At 36.7% G+C, this 23238-nt stretch overlaps 1 protein-coding gene across 9 annotated transcripts in view; it reads left to right on the top strand.

Annotated features, from left to right (window-relative positions):
• Positions 1-23238, top strand: part of tns1b (tensin 1b) — a 266496-nt gene that overhangs the window by 88586 nt on the left and 154672 nt on the right. For all 9 annotated transcript variants that reach the window (XM_089133411.1, XM_039683658.2, XM_039683656.2 and 6 more), the window contains exon 3: positions 16268-16305. In XM_089133411.1, coding sequence (XP_088989537.1) covers positions 16268-16305 — 38 coding nt within the window. The remainder of the gene's footprint in view (positions 1-16267; positions 16306-23238) is intronic.

Genomic DNA, 23238 nt, shown 5'->3' with positions numbered 1-23238 from the left:
ACAAATATTTGGTTCATATTGACAATGTATACTTTTTAAATGAATGTCAACTAGTGATTTAGTAAAATAGTGACACTTTTCACATCACTAAAAAAAAAAAAAAATTCTGAAAGACTTGTTCAGAAACCAAGGTAAAGTGTCTCTCGTTATCTCATTTGTCTTATATCATTTGTGAAATTCAATTCAACTGTAAATACTTATATACTGGAACCCTTTCTTTTGATCACATCATTTTCGGGCAAGATCTGGCAAATGCATATTTAGCCTATGTGACAGACAGGCAATGATACATACTATTTATTTAATCCATAAAATGCTGCACAAGTAATCCAAATAACTTAAAATAGACTGTCTAATATTTTAATTGCACATTTATTGTTAATAGAATAATACCTCTTGAGATTAATATTATTTACAGATACCAACCAACAGGGGCCAATATGGATCTCATAGGTCACCAAAAATGGCCCCGGTCATCGTGTTGCGTTTGGCATTATCTTCATTTCTGTCAGAGTGAACAAGTATTTATTTTTCCACAGTCAGACGGGCATTTTTACAACCTGTTTCGTTGAACCACGCAGTGCAGACTTAGGCTCATATAGGGTCGACATCATGGTAAAATGTGTTCAGGCTTGTAACTATAAAGGCAGTATTCGTCTGGTTTGTTGGGGTTCTGGCAAACCAGGTCTCCATTTCTCCACTTTACCGCTTTATTATCATCTGTTACATAAAAACGAGCAGTGCCAGCAGAAACTCAAGTATCAAGAAAGGGATTTGCTGTTAAACTTTTATCAGAAACGTCTGACGCTCTCCATCTATAGAAATCATCAGATTCACCTCCAGAGTCAAGACATGGCATGTTTCAGGTTCAATCTCATTAAAGGGTTAGTTCACCCAAAAATGAAAATTAAGTCATTAATTACTCACCCCCATGCTGTACCAACCCCGTAAGACCTTCGTTCGTCTTCGGAACACAAATGAAGATATTTTTGATTAAATTTGAGAGCTGTATAACTACCACATTGGCTCCTAAGGGACTGCCTCTTGACGGCCCAGAAAGTCAATGAAGAAAATGTTTAAATATCCCAAGTGGCCAGAAACGAGACTTCCTTAGATTTCCACGACGCATGCGCGAGAATTGCGATATCCTTTCACTACTTCAGTTCAGTTCTCGCGCATGCGTCGTGGAAAAAGTCTCGTTTCTGGCCTACAAGGAAGAAAAGTAATAGTCGAATAAACTCGTTATTTTTGTTTGTTTTTTCGCACAAAAAGTATTCTCATCGCTTGATAAACATATAGTTGAGCCACGGTAGTCACTTGGGATATTTAAACATTTTCTTCATTGACTTTCTGGGCCGTCAAGAGCCAGTCCCTTAGGAGCCAATGTGGTAGTTATACAGCTCTCAAATTTAATCAAAAATATCTTCATTTGTGTTCCGAAGACGTCTTACGGGGTTGGTACAGCATGGGGGTGAGTAATTAATGACTTTTTTGGGTGAACTAACCCTTTAAAGTTTAAATGTAAAGTAATTTTAAAATAAAGAAAGACTTTAAGCAAGAGCTACAGCATTCTTTCAAAAGTTAAACTACTTGTACGGTAATAATAGTTGTATCTGAAGTAGTGTTTTATGGATATATGTATAATAACATGTAATTAATTATTCAAAAACGCATTTGTAGTGTAAAAACTCATGGTGGAATGAGTCCAAACAGCCACAAAAAATAGTGTCTACTCTCCGCATACTGACCTAATGCGCAACATTATGGGAAGCGTGCTAGCTAGTCGGGATTTTAACTGTGTCGACCTTTGGTTTGAAGATAAAAAACGTACCAAGCACAACGTTCTCTCATCATTCCTGATTTCTAACACACACTCACAGCGTTCGGCTGGTTTTGCGGCTGTCAGAGCAGAAACGGAAGCTGATGTTCTCCGTGTGTTTTCACGTCGACTTTGGTGTGTTCATATGTAAATTGCTTGAGCTTATTTTGTCCATTAGATTGAAAGATCTGAAAAGGCCACACATTTACCCACCAATAGAAACTCTCCTTGAATAAATCAGGACATAAGTGGATGAAAAAGAGAAAAGGTGTGATCCGATCGACCAAAACACATCTTTTTTTTTTTTTATAAGTATATTTATTGAACATTTTCCAAATTAAACAAAACACAACACGGATTACAACCATGAAAAAAAAGGCATAAATGACACCAATCACATTTAACATAGGCCACTTTAAAGTTAAAGGTACAAACAATCTCAGACACAATAAGTACTCACTCAAAAGACATTTGTGTGGGGAAACCTTTCTGCAGAATAGTTGACAACTCAACCCCGAGATTATTTATATAGGGTTTCCAGATATTATAAAACTGGTCTGGCTGACCATTAACTACACAAGTTAAATATTCCAACGGAATAAGTTCCATTAAAATCTTGTGCCAACCCCATATAGTAGGAGTCTTGTCATTTATCCACCTCAGTAATATGTTTTTCCTAGCAGCAAAAGTAAGAAGATTATATAATCTTCCAAAACACATCTTAATACCAGGTGTAAACAGGGCCTTAGATTCTTGTGCAGATGTGCTAGATCTGTCATTGTCACGTGTCTCTGGGGAGTTTGTCCCATCTGAGTGGTATTGAGTCATTGAGTTAGAGACGGTTTTAGCTGATTGTGTGAGCTGTTAAACAGCCACTTCCTCCAGTGCATGTCCATCACAACACAAAGGGGTGAGACCTTCTTAGTGAACTCTAATGGCTGTGGGCTTTGAGATGGAAAGGACAGGAGAGAGGTTTATGGTCCTCTTTGTGGCTGGATTGGCTCATGGTTGATGCTTTGAATAGCCATCAAATGACTTTATGTCACAAATATGAAGTGATGGAATGCAGGATCTTTACATTCATCTATTAGTGATGCATCGGAATCTCGTCAACCAAAAAAACATTGATTTCACGTTTTCAATTAATCTTCATTTTGATTAACAAGATGTATTCAGTTGATGGATGAAGACAACTTTAATCGCAAAATGTTTAATGCTTTGTTAAAGGAATAGTTCACCCAAAAAAGAAAGCTATCCCATAATATATTTATATTCACTTTACCTTTTGTCTTTAATATTTAATGTGTTTGAATGAATCTGTTATTGTTAATAGATTATATATAAACGTTGAATATACTGTATGTTAAAAGAAATATCTATTTTTAGTTTGGATTTTCTTCTAAATGAAAGCTTTAATTTCAGTGCGTCACTAATGCGTACAGAATGTGTGTATATTTGTCATACTGTCAGTGTGAATATCCCTTTAAAAGGCCGCAGATTCTTCCCTAATCCTTAAAGTCTGTGTGCACGTCAATGTGAGTATTATAAACTGATCATTTGGGCGTATTGACTTGACATGATCTTTTAGTAGATCATTTGCAATTGCCTTCATCTGAGCTTGATATATATGAATTGTCTCTGTCTGAGTAAACTTTGTTTGAAAGGAACCATACCTGCACTTAAAAGCTTTAGGAAGATAAGCATCCTGCCATGATGCTGCTAAATGAATGTAGTTTTAGTGCAGGCAGCTGTGTCCCATCTAATCGTAATAAAGCGTTTAGTCTGCAGCCCTGATCACAGTTGAGCACTTGACATGAGAGCAGCAGGTCAGCGTTAGACTGAATTCAGCTGCAAAATGAATATGGGTTGTTGTCATTTTTAGTGCTTGAATTGATTGGATAGATGCAGATTAGGTTTTTAAAGACTTTGGATGTTTGATCTGTGCTGTGTCAATCAGTTTTTTTTACCAAAGAACATCCATCCACCCATACACCCATCCATCCATCCATCCATCTACGCATCCATCCAACCACCCACGCAGACATCCACGCATCCATCCATCCATCCATCCATCCACCTACGTATCCATCCATTCCCCCATCCAATGCATTTATCCATCCACCCATCCAACACATTCATCCACCCACCAATGCATTTATCCATCCACCCACCCACCCATCCAACACATCCATCCATCCACCCACGCATCCATCCATCCACGCATCCATCCATCCACCCTCCATCCATCCATCCATCCATCCATCCATTCACCCATCCATCCATCCATTCATTCATCCACCCACGCATCCACCCATCCATCCATCCATCCATCCACCCACACATCCAACCATCCATCCATACATACAGCCATCCACCCATCCATCCACCCATCCAACCACCCACGCAGACATCCATCCATCCCTCCACCTACGTATCCATCCATTCACCCATCCAATGCATTTATCCATCCACCCATCCAACGCATCCACCCACCCACCCACCCACCCACCCAACGCATTTATCCATCCACCCATCCACCCACCCACGCATCCACTCATCCATCCACCCATCCAACACATATATCCATCCATCCATCCACCCACGCATCCACCCATCCAACGCATTCCATCCATCCACCCACCCATCCATCCCTCCATCCACCCACCCACCCACGCATTATCCATGCACCCACGCATCCATCCATCCACCCACCCACCCACCCACGCATCCATCCATCCACCCATGCATCCATCCGTCCATCCATCCACCCACCCAATGCATTTATCCATCCACCCATCCACCCACCCACGCATCCACTCATCCATCCACCCATCCAACACATATATCCATCCATCCATCCACCCACGCATCCACCCATCCACCCATCCAACGCATTCCATCCATCCACCCACCCATCCATCCCTCCATCCACCCACCCACCCACGCATTATCCATGCACCCACGCATCCATCCATCCACCCACCCACCCACCCACGCATCCATCCATCCACCCATGCATCCATCCGTCCATCCATCCACCCACCCAATGCATTTATCCATCCATCCACCTATCCAACACATTCATCCACCCACCCACCCACCCACCCATCCAACGCATTTATCCATCCACCCACCCATCCAACGCATCCATTCATCCACCCACCCACCCACGCATCCATCCATCCATCATCCATTCATCCAACGCATTTATCCATCCATCCAACGCATCCATCCACCCACGCATCCATCTATCCATCCATCCATCCATTCATCCAATACATGAACAAACAACACCTTTTTGAATGATGCTGCAAATGAATCGTTGAATCAGTTATGAATTGATTCATTCCAGCTGTTTGAACTCATTCAAATGACTCTAACATCAGTCTCTCTTATGAGTTGCTTGACAAAAAAGGAAGTGAAGTTGACTCTAACTACTTTTACCCTTTAGTTTTGAGTCTAAATGGACAAATTAAAAGCAGACTAAATATATCATGCCAAATATATCACACAGCTAACATCATCACAATAATGTTATCTGTGTGTTCATACGATAGCTGTATCTCCAGCAGTCATAGTTTGGCAAAGCGGAGCAGCAACTCACTGGACAGAGTAGAGGACAGAATGCAGTGCGTCCCCCTTTTCCAGCCCCTGCTCTGTAACGTGATCTCATCTGATTATTTTCATTCCAGCCGATCACAGTGTTGGACGCGTTTCCCTGCGAGAGTGAAACCAGCCCGCCTGACTCTCTCATGACTCACTGTTGTTTCTCATTTGCTTTTCAATGCCATCAATTGATATGGCGTGTCTTCGCGCCAGCATAAACACCTCCGGCGCAGTGCTGAGGTGACCCAGAGATATGAAACGATGTCGAGGGGAAACGTGCGCATAAAAATAGCCCTTTCTGCGGTTTCATTAGCATTCCATCTCTGCCTCTGGACATTGAGACTGTTTTCCTTTTTCAGAGAGAAATGCGAAATCTCCCCTGATCGCCCTCAGGGGTGCGGGCTGCTTTTGAAGAGACTGATGATGTGAGGGTTTGTGTGTGAGTGTGTGTTTGCACTTGCATGTGTTTGCCATGTGTGCATACACAATCCAACAGTCCACATAGGGCTCCATCCACCAAATAAGTGCACATATGTCTTTTAAAGGTGAAGTGTATGATTTCTCTGCCTTGTGTTGCATTGGTTATATTGGAATAGCATACTAGCATAGTGCCAGTATGAAACTTTATTTTGATGGTCCCTTTTAAACATTCTGTTTACCATGTCAACTAAAAGCCATTAGAGTATCAGTATCTGCTTAATATCTGCAAGCTCTTTATTGTGATGGTGCTTCAACAGACTTTCAACTGACTAATAGTACGTCAACTTATTCTTCCAAAAATGAGTGACCGAAAGAAAGACAAGAGATGCAAATGGTGAAAGCCCCAGCGCTATGTGAAGGTTTATCAGCATTTGACCAAACAGTTTTAAGAAACAGAGCTAACATCATTGTTTGAGTCAATGTTTTAAGCCTTAAATATATTGCAATTTGTTTAGACGATGCCGAAATGACACAATTTACCTTAAAACAAATTCCCACACCATGTCTATCACGCACTGTTTACTTTTTCCCAGCCATCCGTCATTGCCATTGTGATTCATGTACACACACACACATTACATAAGCGCTCACTACAGCTCATTAGGGCTTCCTGAAGTTGCCACTCCTCTCTTGGAGCTGTATTAGTGAAATGAGATAAGCAGATTGATGAAGACGGCCGTTCATTTCTCCCTGCTGATAGACGAGCTCGGTGCTGAGTCTAACATCATTACTTTAATCAGCTAAAACTCCCAGTCTCAGCGTGACCTTCTGTTTAGTATGCCAGTAAACACACACTCAGGACTTCCTCCTGTTTGTGCTATTTCAATCATTTAGATTGCTTCTGAGAATGTATTCATGAGAAACCTGCGCGTTTTCTTTAAAGCTTTTTGAAGCATTTCGAGACATTTGGTGTGAAATTGAAGGCAACTCCTTCTAACATAGCATTTCAGTATGAAGAAGCCTTTTTTTGGGATCTAAGGTGCATCATAACATCTGATGATCTACAATGAAGGCAGACAGAAAGCCGCATCTTAATTGATTCTGATTAGGCATTATTGACTTACTGTCTCTGTATATGGCTTGAGTAGGCAGATTTTCATGGTTTAGCCATTAATTTGAATTGGAGGGTCCGGCACCCTAAAATCTTTTCAGGTTAAATGCACCAGTGAGATGCTGCCACCTTCTGGTGAGTTAAAAAAATATATATATTTTTTAAAAAACATATCCCTTATTATCCTTATTGGCTTTGATGAAAGTTGTGATTATGATATGATGTGAATAAAATGCATTTAGTTTCTCCTAGTATTTATTATAATTATTTTTTACATTTGTTGAGTTTTGTGTTCTTCATAAATAGTGTGTGCAGTGCATATAATATGTACAATTATACCTTAATTTGCAAAGATTTATGGTTTTATAAAAAAGCGTTAACCGTTCTCTCAACTGTTTTGTCTTCTTTTTGCTATATATATATATATATATATATATATATATATATATATATATATATGAAGAGTTCAGATGCAAAAGCCTCTAAATGCCATTTGAAATTTTCTTCTTTAGTGATGATTTTTATCAAACCTATATATTTAAGTTCAGTAATTTCACTTAAATAACAATTAATAGGTAATTATCATTGCTATTTCAGTGAAATTACTGAACTTAAATATACAAGTTTGATAAAAATCATCATTAAAGAAGAAAATTTCAAATGGCATTTAGAGGCTTTTGCATCTGAACTCTTCATATATATATATATATATATATATATATATATAAAAATAAGGCCAGGAAATCACTTGAGTAGTAAAATAAATAAATAAATAAAATAATATATATATATATATATATATATATATATATATATATATACAGTGGTGTGAATAAGTTTTGACACCCATGCTAAAGTTGCCTAAAAGAGGAATAAAAAAATCATCTTTTGGATGTTGATCTTAATGCCTTAATTAGAAAAATGAGGAAAACTCCAACCTTTAAGAACACCAATTTTCTTTGTGCATGAATAATGTATCATAAATAAATAAATGTTTTTCCTTAAAATGCAGGGTGCATAAGTCAGGACACCCCTATGTTAAATTCCCATAGAGTCAGGAAGATTTTTATTTTTAAAAGCCAGTTATTTCATGGATCCAGGATAATATGCATCCTGATAAAGTTCCCTTGGCCTTTGGAATTAAAATAGACCCACATCATCACACACCTTCCACCACACCTAGAGATTGGCATGGTTTTACTTCAGTTAGCCTAATAGCTGGTGTGATTTGCATTGAAAGAGGATCTTATGGAAAGTACCCCATGCCAATCTCAAGGCATGGTGGAAGGTGTGTGATGATGTGGGGATATTTTAATTCCAAAGGCCAAGGGAACTTTATCAGGATGCATATTATCCTGGATCCATGAAATAACTGCCTTTTAAAAATAAAAATCTTCCTGACTCTATGGGTATTTAACATAGGGGTGCCCTGACTTATGCACCCTGCATTTTAAGGAAAAACATTTATTTATTTATGATACATTATTCATGCACAAAGAAAATTTGTGTCCTTAAAGGTTGGAGTTTTCCTCATTTTTCTAATTAAGGCATTAAGATCAACATCCAAAAACATTTTTTTTTATTCCTCTTTTTTTAGGCAACTTTAGAATGGGTGTCAAAACTTATTCACCACTGTATTACTTAGTATATAGTAGTATAGTATTAGGCCCTAATTTAAATTATAGATCCAAGTATACTAATACATGTGTTTTTATTCGCCTTGATGGACTTTTTGTCAAAAGTCAATATCTTAATCAAAAGATTTTTACATTTCATTTGGGTATTATGCATTATTTGGCTCATTTTAAGGGATTAATTTGATGGACAGCATTGTTTGTTTTGAAACAGATTGACTCTTGTACAAAATTTTGCAACAAATATATGAGAAAAGACTGTTTACAGAGACAGTATTTTGCTTCAGGATCTGTATGTCCACGAGCTGTTTCTTAGGGTCTGTTTGCAGTATTTGTTTTTGCCACTAGGAGACAGTGCAAGAATATACTATACATTATGAGCCTTTAAATTTAGCAGAGATCCTCTTTGTGTCATGTTTATGACATTTGAAAATGAATGAAACTTCACACACTCTGAAGCGTGACCACTGTATGCTGTTAATTTCATATATTATTACATAAGCACTGTGATTCACCAGAATGTGTGTTGAATTCAACAGCTGTTTCAACAAACGTGGCTGTGATTTATCCTGCGTTCCCAGGCCTGAGCGTGGCTTTCGGAAAGCCTGTTGATTCAGTGCTGCAGTTCAGTCAGACTTGGAGAAAAGCTCGCAATCCACACCAGATGAGCATCAGAGGGAATTGTGGGAAGTAGTCCATACAGGATATTAAAGCTTAACAGCTCACAGGGGGTTAGTTTCTTAGTTAACACCTGAAATCACACTTTGAAGAGTGTTCGAAATGGACACAACAGGGTCACACTGATTGCAAAATAATATGTAAAGGTTAAATGGATGGATTCCATGATTTATAATTATTACTCACTTTCTCACAATAACAAGCTTCTTATGGATTTCAATGAGGCTGTACTTCGTATTGTGCGTGTGTGTATAAAAAAAGCAATTACTATGTTGTTTATTATATATATATATATATATATATATATATATTAGGGCTGTGCAAAGATTAATTGTGATTAATCATGTCCGAAATAAAAGTTTGTGTTTACATAGTATATTTATTTGTGCTGTGTATATATAAATACACACACTTGCATGTATCCATTTAAGAACATGTGTTATTAATATGTAAAATATTTATATTTATCTAGAATATAGATTATGTATTTATATACAGTATATCTATATACAGTATTTACGTGCAAATAATTCTTAAATATATACATGCATGCATATCTATTCATATATACAAAATAATTATACACAGCACACACACATACAGTACCCTATATTATGTAAACACAAACTTTTATATTAGATGCTATTAATTGCAATAAATCTTTGCACAGCCCAAATTAAAAAAATAATTATATATATATATATATATATATATATATATATATATATTACAGTTCCATTCCACTTCTTATAATTTTATGTATTTATACATAAATATACAGAATAAATATACACATACAGAAGGCATACATTGATGAAAAAAAGAAAGAAAAAAAAAACCTTTCAAATCATTTGGGCCTAAAACAACATTGGATCCCTTTGACTTTCATTGTATGCAAAACATTTTTTCTTTTCTCTCTCAAGTGTGCATAACACAAAAGGGTTGTCTACAGCAGTGTAGTAAATTCTCCAGGGTTTGACATTCGTTCCGTTATACCACCGAGCCTCAGTGCTGATTGTGCCAAAACACTAAAGCCTCATTTGCCACTGCGGCGCTCAGGGGAGCCGTTGGGTTTGAGAGAATGACCGTAGCATGTTGAAGTGGACTGAATGTATGTGTGTGTACTTGTGTTTGAGGAAACTCGTGGTCCGGCTCTGTGATTGTGCTCTCTGTGTAACCCGGCACGGCCCAGCCCTTTGGGACCACTGCTCTTTACAAAAGGCCAGCATGGGAAATGCCAACCCCGCTCCTCCTCCTCTCTCTCTTTCTGAACATTCTTAAGTCCTTGTGTCAGATATTAAGCAGTCCCCTCCTAATCCCCTTTCTCTCCCTACATCTCTTTCACACACCCTCCACCTCTCTCTCTCTCTCTCTCTCTCTCTCTCTCTCTCTCTCTCTCTCTCTCTCTCTCTCTCTCTCTCTCTCTCTACAGTGCTCTAGTGTTTATACTCTGAACATCTGAGTTCCTAACAAGGCAAACCCATGTACAGTACAGTCCCCACAATGCACTTTCGCACCCAATACGGTAGTCCTGATCTTTTATTCTGTGCACATGTGCTGGGCAGCCCGCATGGGGCACGATTGTGTCTTTTGTGAGAAAAAACAGTACTGACAATAATAGATGATGAAAAATAGTCACACAGCAGTGAGGAAACTAGTGGAAATGCACAATAATTACTAAGAAAATGCATGTAGAAAACTTCTTGTAAAATATACTCCAATAATCTTTGTTTCAATTCCAACTTAAAACATTGGCAGTGTGTATTACTGTCTAATAGTATAGTATTTTATGGACAACGCTTAAAGTAGTATATGTTTTTGTACACTAATTTTCAAAAAATAGTTTCAGTATTCCAAAATTCAAGATTAAATCAAAGCATAACTTGTTCTCTCGGTGGGCCGGTAGACTTTCTGACTCCCATATGATGTGTATCAGCCTGCCAATCAGATTGAAGCTAGTGATTTGTGTGTGCAGTATATGCATCAAGTCTTCAACATTTGATTCAGCTAAAGATATCAGACTGCGTTAGAACATATGTGAAAAGTTGTAATACACTGTAAAAAAAAAAATCTGTTAAATTTACGGGAAAACTCCGGCAGCTGTGGTTAAAAGTACGGTAGCGACATTTTAGGTTTTACAGACTTTGACCGTATTTAATTTTACAGCAATAAACCGTATTTCATTATTTGATATAATGTTAATATCTGACATTTTGAAGTATTAATATCTGTTTTGTTCAATTGCAATACACCGGCAGCCATCAATCACAGCAATAATGAGAGTCAAATGATCAATCAAAGGTCATCATTATCAGCTCTTCCACAAGAGAGTTCATACTACTATATAGAAGCTGAACAGTGTCATTCACACAAACATTAAACACCATCATGGTAACATGTTGAAATTTTAAAAATGAAATAAGAATTAATTTAACAACGTTAAATGTAACATAAAACCCTAATGAACATAGATGATAAGAAAAAAAAACTAAGAAAATTATGAATAAACAGTTAAAATACATTAAATGTGAAGTGTCACGCAGGGAATTGTGGGAAAGTCAATTTACATTTTTTCACTGTAAATTATACAATGACTTCTTCTTTTTCACTTCCAAAAACTCTAAATTTAACAGTATTTTACAGTAAAACTACATTAAATGTACCATTATATACATCACAGTTATTTACTGTATATAGAAAGGAAACTTTCTGTTAACCAATTTTTCACTGTAGTTTTTCAGTCTTTTACTGTTAAAATCACAATCATTTTACACACACGCACACACTCAAAAAATACCTTAAAAAAATCATGGAAAGGATTTCCACATGATTAACTTGCTCTATTTCAGCTATATGCAATTCTGTTATTCCAATTTAATGTACCTGCGTTGGGTCAACTTAATTTATTAAGGTTGATTCAACTTATTTACTATGGTTGGGCACAGCTTAATTTTATAGTGTCTGCCCAACTAGTTTGCAATGTTTTAGACCAATTGATATGATTCAGGTATTCTAACTGTATGCAGACATGAGCCATCTTAGGAAATAGTCTCGATTAGTCGATCCCCGAACGCCGTTCATACAATTCAGAAGTTCGTTGAACTTCATACAGCACGGCGTTCGTGGTTTGACTTATCGAGACTATTTCATGGCTCCTGTCTGTATACATGAAGTGAACTGTCTTCATAAAGTATCTTCTTATTAAACGGTCTGTACACTTACAAAGTTCTCAATGCTTCGTTTAGTATGTATTGAGCCTCATTATGTTACTGTGTTAGTGTGGGGCTATTTTGAGCATTGTTAGTGGTGATTTCTTTGTACTTAGTCAATGCCCCCATTACTAGCATTATACGCTAAATAGTTTTTAGAGATAAAACTCTTTACATTCGATTATCATGAAAACAAATCTCAGAGAACGATTGACTAGGTACCGATGTTTTATTAGACCAAAGGTTCATTGTTCGCCGGAGTTCTCCTTTAAGCTCATTTGAATTAAGCAATTTGAAAAAGCAGCATAAAAAAAAAAAAAATCTCTATATGCCATTTATTATATATTTATTTCATGTGAATTATAAGATCTTGTATCCACGTGGAATCACCGTAAAGCACAGGCTCGTTTCACTTTATTTTACAGGCACAATCCTCTGGAGCAATCTGGGGTTAAGTGCTTTGCTCTCGATGATGGCAGCTCATGAATCACCTTTTTCTGGGGTATATGTTCCTGTAGCTCAACTATTAGAGCATGGCGCTAGCAATGCCAAGGTCGTGGGTTTGATTCCCAGGGAACACACAACCTGACAAAGTGATGAATGCTCAACTTGTGAGTCACTTTGAATAAAAACCTTTTGGAACCTTTAGCATAACCAGCTCTTGCCACCATCTCACATCCGACACACTCCCAAACAGGAGGATCACATGCGAATGAAAATATCCTGAAATGAAAAAGCCAACAACTATGCGGACATGAAGCCAACATGTTTTTTTTTTCTTTTCTTTTTTAGCTCTCCTAAAAGGCTCCCATGCATAATTCGAGACATTAACTACTTTTCTCAAAGACTAAACCAATGAGTTAAGAAAATAAACACTGCATATGCACAGAAATATGTGAAACGAGACTGAAAGAAGGCCGTATTACATAAGGTACAGTCCACTCCAGAATAAACACATATTTTTAAACTCTGGATTTTCCCAATGCCCTTTAGTTTACACTCATCTGAGACACAGTGGATTTGTGAGTCCGGTGTTTTTATACTACGACCTGGATTTCAGGCCGAGGAGGAAGACTAATACAGGCTACGTTCCAGTTAGCTGCCTACATAGGGGGTATTTTAAGGCATTATATGCACATTCCCACCACTGAGGCTCATACTGATTAATATCTCATATAGTTTTGCTGATCAAATATTAATAATATAAATCAACACAAAAATACTGATCACAATTTTTTTCTCTGCTTATAGAATCACCTAAATCGGTCACTTAAAACTGCAAACAAACTGTATTTTGTCTTGCTTTGCAGACTAAAATTAATTTGAGAAGCCAAATTGTGGATATGCAATCAATAATGTTGATTTTCATAAATAAACCATTTAATCCTGAATAAATTTTGCTGATTTAAAACATTTTTTTTTTTTTTTTTGCCTTGTGAGGTAAAAATCAGATAGCTGAAATATAGGGAAGTATGTAGCAAGGCAGCTCACTAGGTTTTGAAATGGTTTATCCACAAATATATAACAAGTTGTAGTTGTGTCTCTCTCTCTGTGCCATTAGAGGAGTTTGGGAGATATTAGGTGTGGCTTTGGAAACATTTCATCACCTTGGTCACCAAAAAGCCCTGGTTGTGTGAAGGCCCTCTGTTGCTGAGGCTCCGCCCCGGTCCGAGGAATGGCGGGTCAGACGTGAGGAACAGAGTGGGCTCTGTGTAAGAAGAGCGGGGATGCTCGGGCCCCTGTTTGCTGAAGTGTGCTGTACCTGTGTGAGCAGGGAGATGGATTGGAATGGGCTCGAATAGGAGGTCCTTTATGTTCTCTGGGCCCCACAGACACTGATAATCTCATTTCGACTAGATCAGTTTTCTAAATCATATTTAAGTTAGAATTATATGTGTGATTTCCTTAATAATATGCTGCATTTGGAAGCTCTGTATTTATTGTTATAGTGTCTTGATGTGGGTGTTGTGGAATATATTTATTAGTTGATTTTTTAATATATTATTTTTAATTTTAAAATTATTATTTTTATTTATTTTTAATTTATTTATTATTTTTGTTTTTTACATTATTTTTATTATCTTTATTATTTTTTTTGGATTTCATTTTTAATAAAATTTTATTTTGTATTTTTTTTTTTTTTAAATTGCAGGTAGTTCTTGATAATTTGTTCTGTGATTTACCAATTTTGGGCAACACAAACTAAATTCTAAGCTATTCTAAATTATTGTCAGTATTTTGTCTGATAAATTGTCAAAGAGTGCAAATATAGCAAGCTAAAGTCTAAATAACAGTAAATTATTATAAATCTTACAATGTAAAAAAATACAAATCTTACAATTTTCCTTTGACAGTGGAAAATCTTACAACGCAAACAATAACAGTTACGATGTTTATAACAAAGATTTGCAGAAGAATAGCAATTGCCATCTAGTTTTCTGCACTGGTGGTCTATGACTCTGTCCAGAAATGAGAATATAAACACTGAGGAAAAACTGCTCTTGGCAAACAGCTTTTGTTGTGTCGAGCATTCCTCCATTTTACATGAATTACATATAATGATAATAGAAAACCCACGATGATCACTAATCTGAATGATCTGTGTATGATCTTGAGGGGAACATGTCGTCCTCTATGTCTACAGTGTTTACGGCCCTGCCTTTATTCAGCCACTGTGGCAAATACACAGTCTGATATGAAGAGTGCTGTGTTACGTCAAGTTTCTAATAGTACATGTTCTTTGACAGAGAACAGAGTAAACAAGTTTTTTTCAGTGCAAAAAGACGATTAAAAAGATTAAAAGGAAATGTAAAAAAAAAATGAAAAAAAGAAAAGAAAACCATATTGGAAAAGTACTTTTTTTAAAATTATTTTTATTATTTACGTATTTATGACAGAAAATGCTGCCACTGTGCATACATCCTAGGCCCCTGAGTTATAGTAATCAAAACGTGTGTGTGTATATATATATATATATATATATATATATATATATATATATATATGAAGAGTTCAGATGCAAAAGCCTCTAAATGCCATTTGAAATTTTCTTCTAAAATGACCATTTTTATCAAGCTTGTATATTTAAGTTCAGTAATTTCACTTAAATAACAATTAATAGGTAATTATCATTGCCATTTAAGTGAAATTACTGAACTTAAATATACACGTTTGATAAAAATCATCATTAAAGAAGAAAATTTCAAATGGCATTTAGAGGCTTTTGCATCTGAACTCTTCATATATATATATATATATATATATATATTTATTTATTAATCGCATCCAAAATAAAATTTTGTCTTTACATAATATACAGTATGTGGGTGCACTGTGTATAATTATTTTATGTATATAAATACACACAAATGTATTATATATTTAAGAAATATTTTCATGTATATACTGTATATAGATTAATATATATTTTATATTATATATAAATATAAATATTTTAAATATAACTAATATTTTTTTCTTAAATATACATGCATGTGTGTGTATTTATATATATACAAAATAATTATACGCAGTACACACACATATATTATGTAAACACAAACTTTTATTGTGGATGTGATTAATCGTTTGACAGCCCTAACATATGTATGTGTGTGTGTGTGTGTGTGTATTAAAATGTACTTATTTGTAAATGTTATTTATTTTATTTTATTTGGCCTCAAAAAAGCCCCCAATGTGCTTACATTTAGAGTATTATAGTGAACAAAACGTTTCTGAAATGTACAGTTACATTTCTAAAATATGTTGTTTTTTTTCTTTGTCTCTGCAGTTTGTCGGCTAGCCTGCCACAGGAAGTGTGAGGTCAAGGTAAGAAATAAAGCATTCTTGATTTGTCATATTAGACACCATACCCGTGTAAAATGTGTTTCTTTTTAACAGGTTATGCGTAGAAAATGAATCTCTGTAACATTTGAATTGTGTTGTGAGAGACTTTCGCTATTCTGTCAGCCTTCAGAATTTCCCTAAATGGTCAGGTCTGCTTGTACAGGTTTGGCTCCTTTTGTCAAATCCACCATCACATTTCTGTCTGGACACCAAACAAATCTTATCACAGATAAGATACATGATAGTGGACAAGCCCCTCTGGTTGTGGAAGGGTATTGACATACTTGGGAATCTAAAAAAAACAAAACAAAAAAAACATCTGCATGCTGTCCCAGGACATGTTTGTCTTGGCAAACTCGTTCCTTGTTCAAGAATACCCTTCCCAATTTGTATCCCCTGACTTTTCCTGTATGATAATGCCGTTTTGAAGGGTGTTTTGAGAGTAAGGGTGTTTGAGATTAGGAAATAGGCGGGGATATTTGGTTCGGCTCAATTCCAAAACCTTTATTTTAATACTCTAAAGGAGATGCCATTTAAGGCAGAATCCCAAATGGAACCTGAACACTCTTTGGCCGAAACTCAGGTGACATCATGACTTAACTCTTTCCACCCAGTGTTCTTGAAAAACAGTTGCCAGTCAGCGCCAACATTATTGATAATTTTCTCAAAGGTCCCAGACCCTCAGCTTAAAAATAAAAAAAATAAAAAAATTGAGCAAAAAGCTTTGTAAATTATGTTTTTTTTTCTTTTTCCAAATGCTCCGTCTAGATCGGATTCAGAATGATGATCAATATATACATGGAGTGAATCGAGTCCATCAACTGTAGCTTGCACAGGTCCTGGGTTGACATTTCATTAATTAAAGTTTGTCAGTTTTGATTTATATGCTGTTTAATATTGATGATCCTGTTATTTTAGATTAAGAGATTCAGTGCTCTTTCAGAAGATCCCTAATAGCGCCCCCTACCCAATAACAGTGAAAAGACGGAAAGCCGAAAATCTCCGTCAATGGCGGGGAAAGAGTTCAAATTGATTTCAATAGTTTGGTTTTGTCAGGTTGCTAAACTAACAATGTGACACTTTAATAATCAACACTGTAAAAATATATTTTCATGATTTGTAATCACAACAATTAATTATTTATGTGGTTCAGATAACATAATATTTTGAGTTTCCGATGATTAAATCTATCTCCTTCATTGTAGTTATACTCAATTTTTCCATTTCAATGAACTTAAATTTTTAAGGCAACCAGGTTACCTCATTTTTTAAGTTAAACCAACAATATATTTTTACAGCGAAGAAATACTAAAATACGTATTGAGTAAAATTGGCACATTTGTATTAGTTTTATTAAATAATGTTTCGCTTTTGGAACAACCTTGGTGTCTATGGCGCCTTAAAATGCTGCCTACGTTGGCAGTTCACTAGATTTTGGAACAGAGCCGCAGATTAGTCCTCTCCATCAACTCTGAGCTCCATATGGCAACTATTATTGTGCATATTGGTGTGTGTGTCGGGCAACTAGCCCTGCTAATGCTGTGCCACTTCTTGCACCCACAGGAAATTCCAGAGGTGTGAAGGGGTGCATGTTTTTAGAGGCCTGTTGAGTTAACTTAGCAGATCAGTGCACACTGGCATTCAGAAACACTTGTGATTTTCACCATGTGGTTTGTAGCAACTACAGGATGTCTGGGGATATTTTTCTCTAGGAGACCATCAAGGAAAGAAAAAAAATAACAACAACCCAACAGGATGAGTCATTTTGTTTGATAGATCGCGTCTGATTGGGAGGACAGCTATGTCACCCAGAAGCTCCCTTGATTAAACTGCGATTGCGACTCCAGATCTGTTTAGAGACCTGTAACAACTTCCCTCGCCAGAATCACTGAGGAATTTCCGACTCCATGATCCAAGAATGGATGCGATTCGTTTCCTGCCATTAGATAAAAGATGAAAATAACGATGAATGATTCAGAGCTAGCCTTTGGATTCCTCCCGTTTTTTAAGTATTTATTACGGAAACGACTTTGAAGTCAGCGTGAAAGGCCGTTTGCATTGCAAAAAGAGAAAGAAAAAATCAACTTGGATGTTTAAAGGAGTAGTTCACTTAAAAAAAACAAAAAAACTTTTGCTGATAATTTACTCACCCCCATGTCATCCAAGATGTCCACGTCTTTCTTTCTTCAGTTGATAAGAAATTAAGGTTTTTGATGAAAACATTCCAGGATTTTCTCCATATAATGGACTTCATTGGGAACCAAACAGTTCAAGGTCCAAATGAGAGTTTCAGTGCTGATTCAAAGGGCTTTAAACGACACCAGACGATGAATAAGGGTCTTATCAAGGACCCTTCGAGTCATGACTCAAAAAAAGAGTTGTTTATTTTGATGAACGAGTTTGAACAGGAGAGTCACGAACGCTCATCACAGAACAGAGCATTGTTGGCGAGCATTTGTGCTTATAAAACGTAAACTTTTTTATTTATTCATTAAATGACTGATCGTTTCGCTAGATAAGACCCTTATTTATCGTCTCGTGTTGTTTAAAGCCCTTTGAAGCGGCACTGAAACTCTCATTTGGACCTTGAATACTGCAGTCTTCCTCTCTCAGATATTTCACATGTTCGCCAAAAATGACTAATTATCTGATTGGGAATGTCTGACACCGGTGCACACTCACTGCAATAGATGTGCCCGCCGCGAAAGCTTGACAGGCATAGCAACAGTAACTAGGGTCAATTCAAATTCAACTGAAATCCAAGCAATTTATATCATTCAAGCCTTGTCAGATGGACAGTTTCCACACCAATATGTTATCTCCACATCCACTGTCTAACCTCTGCCACTAAAAACAAATGCTCAGACCATTTGCACTGGCCAGACCTGGCTGCCAAATGACTCTGGACTGATGGAATAATGGAAGAAACGAGACAAATGACACATGAACACAAATATGACATTGCTAACGGACACAAGATGACGTATCCTCCGACTGAAATACACACAATTGTCTGAGTTTGGTCCATAAAAGTGCATGTTTAGTTGCACTGCTAAAAATCTTTTTTTTTTTTACTGCTTTTCCAGTAAAACATATCTAAAAAACTATCAAACAAGATAAATTTACCTGAGAAACAGCATTGCTTGAGATATCAAGACTTTGCATGTGTATTTAGCTTTTTTTCCACTTATAAACTCTACAAATATCAGTTGCGGTAAGACAAAATACATTCATATTAAAGATATATTCTCTAAAGATAGGTCTTCTCGGGTTATTTTTAGGTACTTTTAATGGTAAGTTAGACATTTTTTTGAAAGCAAAGAGAGCTGGAACTGAAAACTCTGCCGTCTCACAAAATTCAATTAAATCCAATGGAAATTCAATTGAAATCCAAGCAATTTATATCATTCAAGCCTTTGTCAGATGGACAGTTTCCGCACCAACATGTTATTCCATAAGTCTCCACATCCATATTTAGATAAGACGTGGCCGCTGTGTAACCTCTGCCACGTTCACGGTTTGCAGTGTGTGTGTGTGGTGCTCCTAATGTGTGTGCACTAACTTGGATGGGTTAAAAAATGCAGAGGACAAATCTTGGGTTACCACACTTGGCCTTCACATCACTTCATTTCAATAAGAGAAAGGCCCACATCATAAATGTGTCTTAGATAATAGAAAGTTCTGAGGTCAGACAGCTCCAATCACAACAAAATCACCTTCTCCACAGTCTCTTCTTTTCTCATTACTATTGCTCATTTCTGTCAACAGCGTAGCCTGGTTTCACAAGGGGTCGGAAATGACTGCAGCGGTTCACAGCGGGTTCATTGCGCACGGGCTTGGAACAGGTTTAAGCACGTCCGTGAGACTGGACTTGATTTGAATTCCAAAGGCTGGAAAATGAAGTGACAGTCTCTGGGTGATTGTAAATATAGTCAAGTGAGTTTAAGTGTGAGAGTAAATGAATCATTAGACTCAAAGGCCAGCCATGAGCTGTAGAGAGCTAATGTGAGATGTCGACGACGGTGCATGTTGAGGAGGCCAATTAATGGAAATGCCAGAGGAAATCAGTGCGCATTAAAAGGTGTGAGAAAAGACGTCAGATGGAGGTTCATTGCGTTGTCTGACTTGTTTCATTAAGGTGAAATGTTTCATTCCTTTAGTGTCACTAATGGGAATTGCAAAAATAATGACTATTGGTGGTGGGGATTGGACTGTCACAACTACATCTTTTGAATCAGTTCATTTATTCATTTAGTTGACCTTTTCTGTAGGTTTTTTTTCAGTGAGTTGAATTGAATCAGATCACTAATAAGTTTTCTTTAGTTACTTTTTATTAGTTTTTGCATGTCACAAGTGACTCATTAAACCATTCCCTCTCTTATAGTGAGATGAATCTTTTAAATTGGTTCACTAATATGATTTGTTGATTGATTTAGATTTATGAATGAGTCATTAAATGAATCACTGGGATTTAAGCGACTCCAATCGTTTTAATCAGTTTTTCCAAAAAGATTTATTAATTTAGTTACCTTTTCTGTAGGTTTTTCAGTCAAATAAACCATTCCCTCAACCTTATTTAGCGGATCAAGTCTTTTGAAGGGGGGTATACGTCGTTTAATTGGGTCCAACTAATGAAATTCCTTCACAACCTGCTCAAATGCAGTTTGCTATTTCTATAGTTGTGCAATTCAAACTTCTGTGAACAAAAAAATGCAATTGAATGGAAGTGAACAAGAATGGTTTATTCACTTAAAAGATTCAAGTATCAAAAAAACGATACACATCAGCTTTAACTTGGGCCCCAAAATGCTTTGTTTTAGTTGGCAATGAGAAATATGATCGCAATGTGCTAGAAAAACTTCCTACTCAACATATGGAGCGACAGGCTGCAAATATCCCAGACTGCTGTGTACCGACTAGAAGATAAAGCCATTAGTCATTTTAGTCTATGCAATACATCCGTATTTGGTAATGTATGAAGGCTATAGAATGTCTTTGCTCTGATGTCGTTGTTTGTGTTCCAGCTGGTCTTTCCAGATTCTATGCATACTATATATAGTATCTGAAATGTCTTTCCCTTCTACTTTGAATACATCCATGTCTTTGCACACTTATGGCTTCATGTTAGTAACATGTATATGGACACCAGAGAAGACAGTAGAGTAAACGGTGGACTTCTACAATCAGTTTTATCTTTCAGATCAGCTACTTTCATGGCAAAGCAGCGACTAGAGACTAGGTCCTTGTTAGCGCACCCGCCTCCCATGCTGGACAACCTGGTTCGAATCCTGCTCAGAGTGGATTGAGTAGGACTGATTACACGTTACACTTTAAAAAAATATATTCTACAAATAATACATGGAGTACATTTTACCAGAAAATACTATTTCAGTCTCTCTACTTCCAAATTTCGCATATGCGTTACTGTTTCTTTCTAATTATTATTACTTGAGTGTGTTTATACACTTCAACAGTTGCAAGAAAAATTGTCAACCCTTTGTAAATTACCTGTATTTTTGTATTAAAGGATTAGTTCACTTTTGAAAAAACTTTTGCTGATAATTTACTCACCCCCATGTCATCCAAGATGTCCATGTCTTTCTTTCCTCAGTCGAAAAGAAATTAAGGTTTCTGATGAAAACATTCCAGGATTTTTCTCTTTATAATGGACTTCAATGGGAACCAGGTCCAACCGAGGTCCAAACGACAGTTAATAACAGTTTCAGATGCAGCTTCAAATGTCTTTAAACGACACCAGACGATGAATAAGGGTCTTATCATGCGAAACGATCGGTTATTTCAAAGCTTATTCCAAAAATGTAACTTTTCTAAGGACGAATGCTAGCCTTGTAATGTATTGTGAGGCGCGTTTTCAACGTCACGTAATACGTAATTACGTTCAAAAGGTCACGGGCGGCGTAGCCGGAAGTACAGAATCAAAATCGTCCGACATCGTTGTTTTACCTTTTAATTTCTTTTTTGTAAACGGCGTTTGAGTTAGTTTTCACGTTCAACCTATGCGTTCAACTTGTAAACACTCTGACTCTGTACTTCTGGCTACGTCGCCCGTGACCTTTTGAACGTAATTACGTATACGTGACGTTGCAAACGCGTCTCACAGAATAGAGCAAGGCTAGCATTTGTCCTTATAAAAGTTACATTTTTGGAATAAGCTTTGAAATAACCGATCGTTTCGCATGATAAGACCCTTATTCATCGTCTGGTGTCGTTTAAAGACATTTGAAGCTGCATCTGTAACTGTTATAACTGTCGTTTGGACCTCGGTTGGACCTGGTTCCCATGGAAGTCCATTATAAGGAGAAAAATCCTGGAATGTTTTCATCAAAAACCTTTTTGACTGAGGAAAGAAAGACATGGACATCTTGGATGACACGGGGGTGAGGAAATTATCAGCAAAAGTTTTTTCAAAAGTGAACTAATCCTTTAATTACTCATAAAATGTGGTTTGATCTTCATCAAACTCACTATCATTTACACACAATCTGACTAAACTAATAAACCTGAGATGGAGTACTGGAAAAAGTAATTGCACCCTTGAAATGAGCAACGTGTGAGTCATTTGTCTTGCTACGTGAATCCTAACACAACAAAAAAGATGCATTGGATGACAACCATCACCCCCATATTGAAGTTACCATCACATTAGCGCTAAAATAAACATGCATTACGAAAGGATGCATTGTCTAAGCATTTGAGAATGTTTTTGACGTGGGTTGTGGGCTAAGATCTGTGCTGGAAGGTAACAGCATGAGTAATGTTTAGGCCAGCTCCTGGGGAGTCAGTGTGAGAAAATGAACTAACTCTGACCAGCATAAATCACCTCTTTCTTAAACAGCTAAGTGTTCTTTTTCTTTAAAAACCATTTAAGATCATAGCACACTGTTAGTCCTGGCG

The sequence above is a fragment of the Pimephales promelas genome, chromosome 7 (assembly GCF_988280905.1).
Source record: "Pimephales promelas chromosome 7, fPimPro1.hap1.1, whole genome shotgun sequence".
Classification (NCBI taxonomy): Eukaryota; Metazoa; Chordata; class Actinopteri; order Cypriniformes; family Leuciscidae; genus Pimephales; species Pimephales promelas.
The sequence above is the reverse complement of the archived record's forward strand: the minus strand, read 5'-3'. Positions and strand labels throughout refer to the sequence as shown.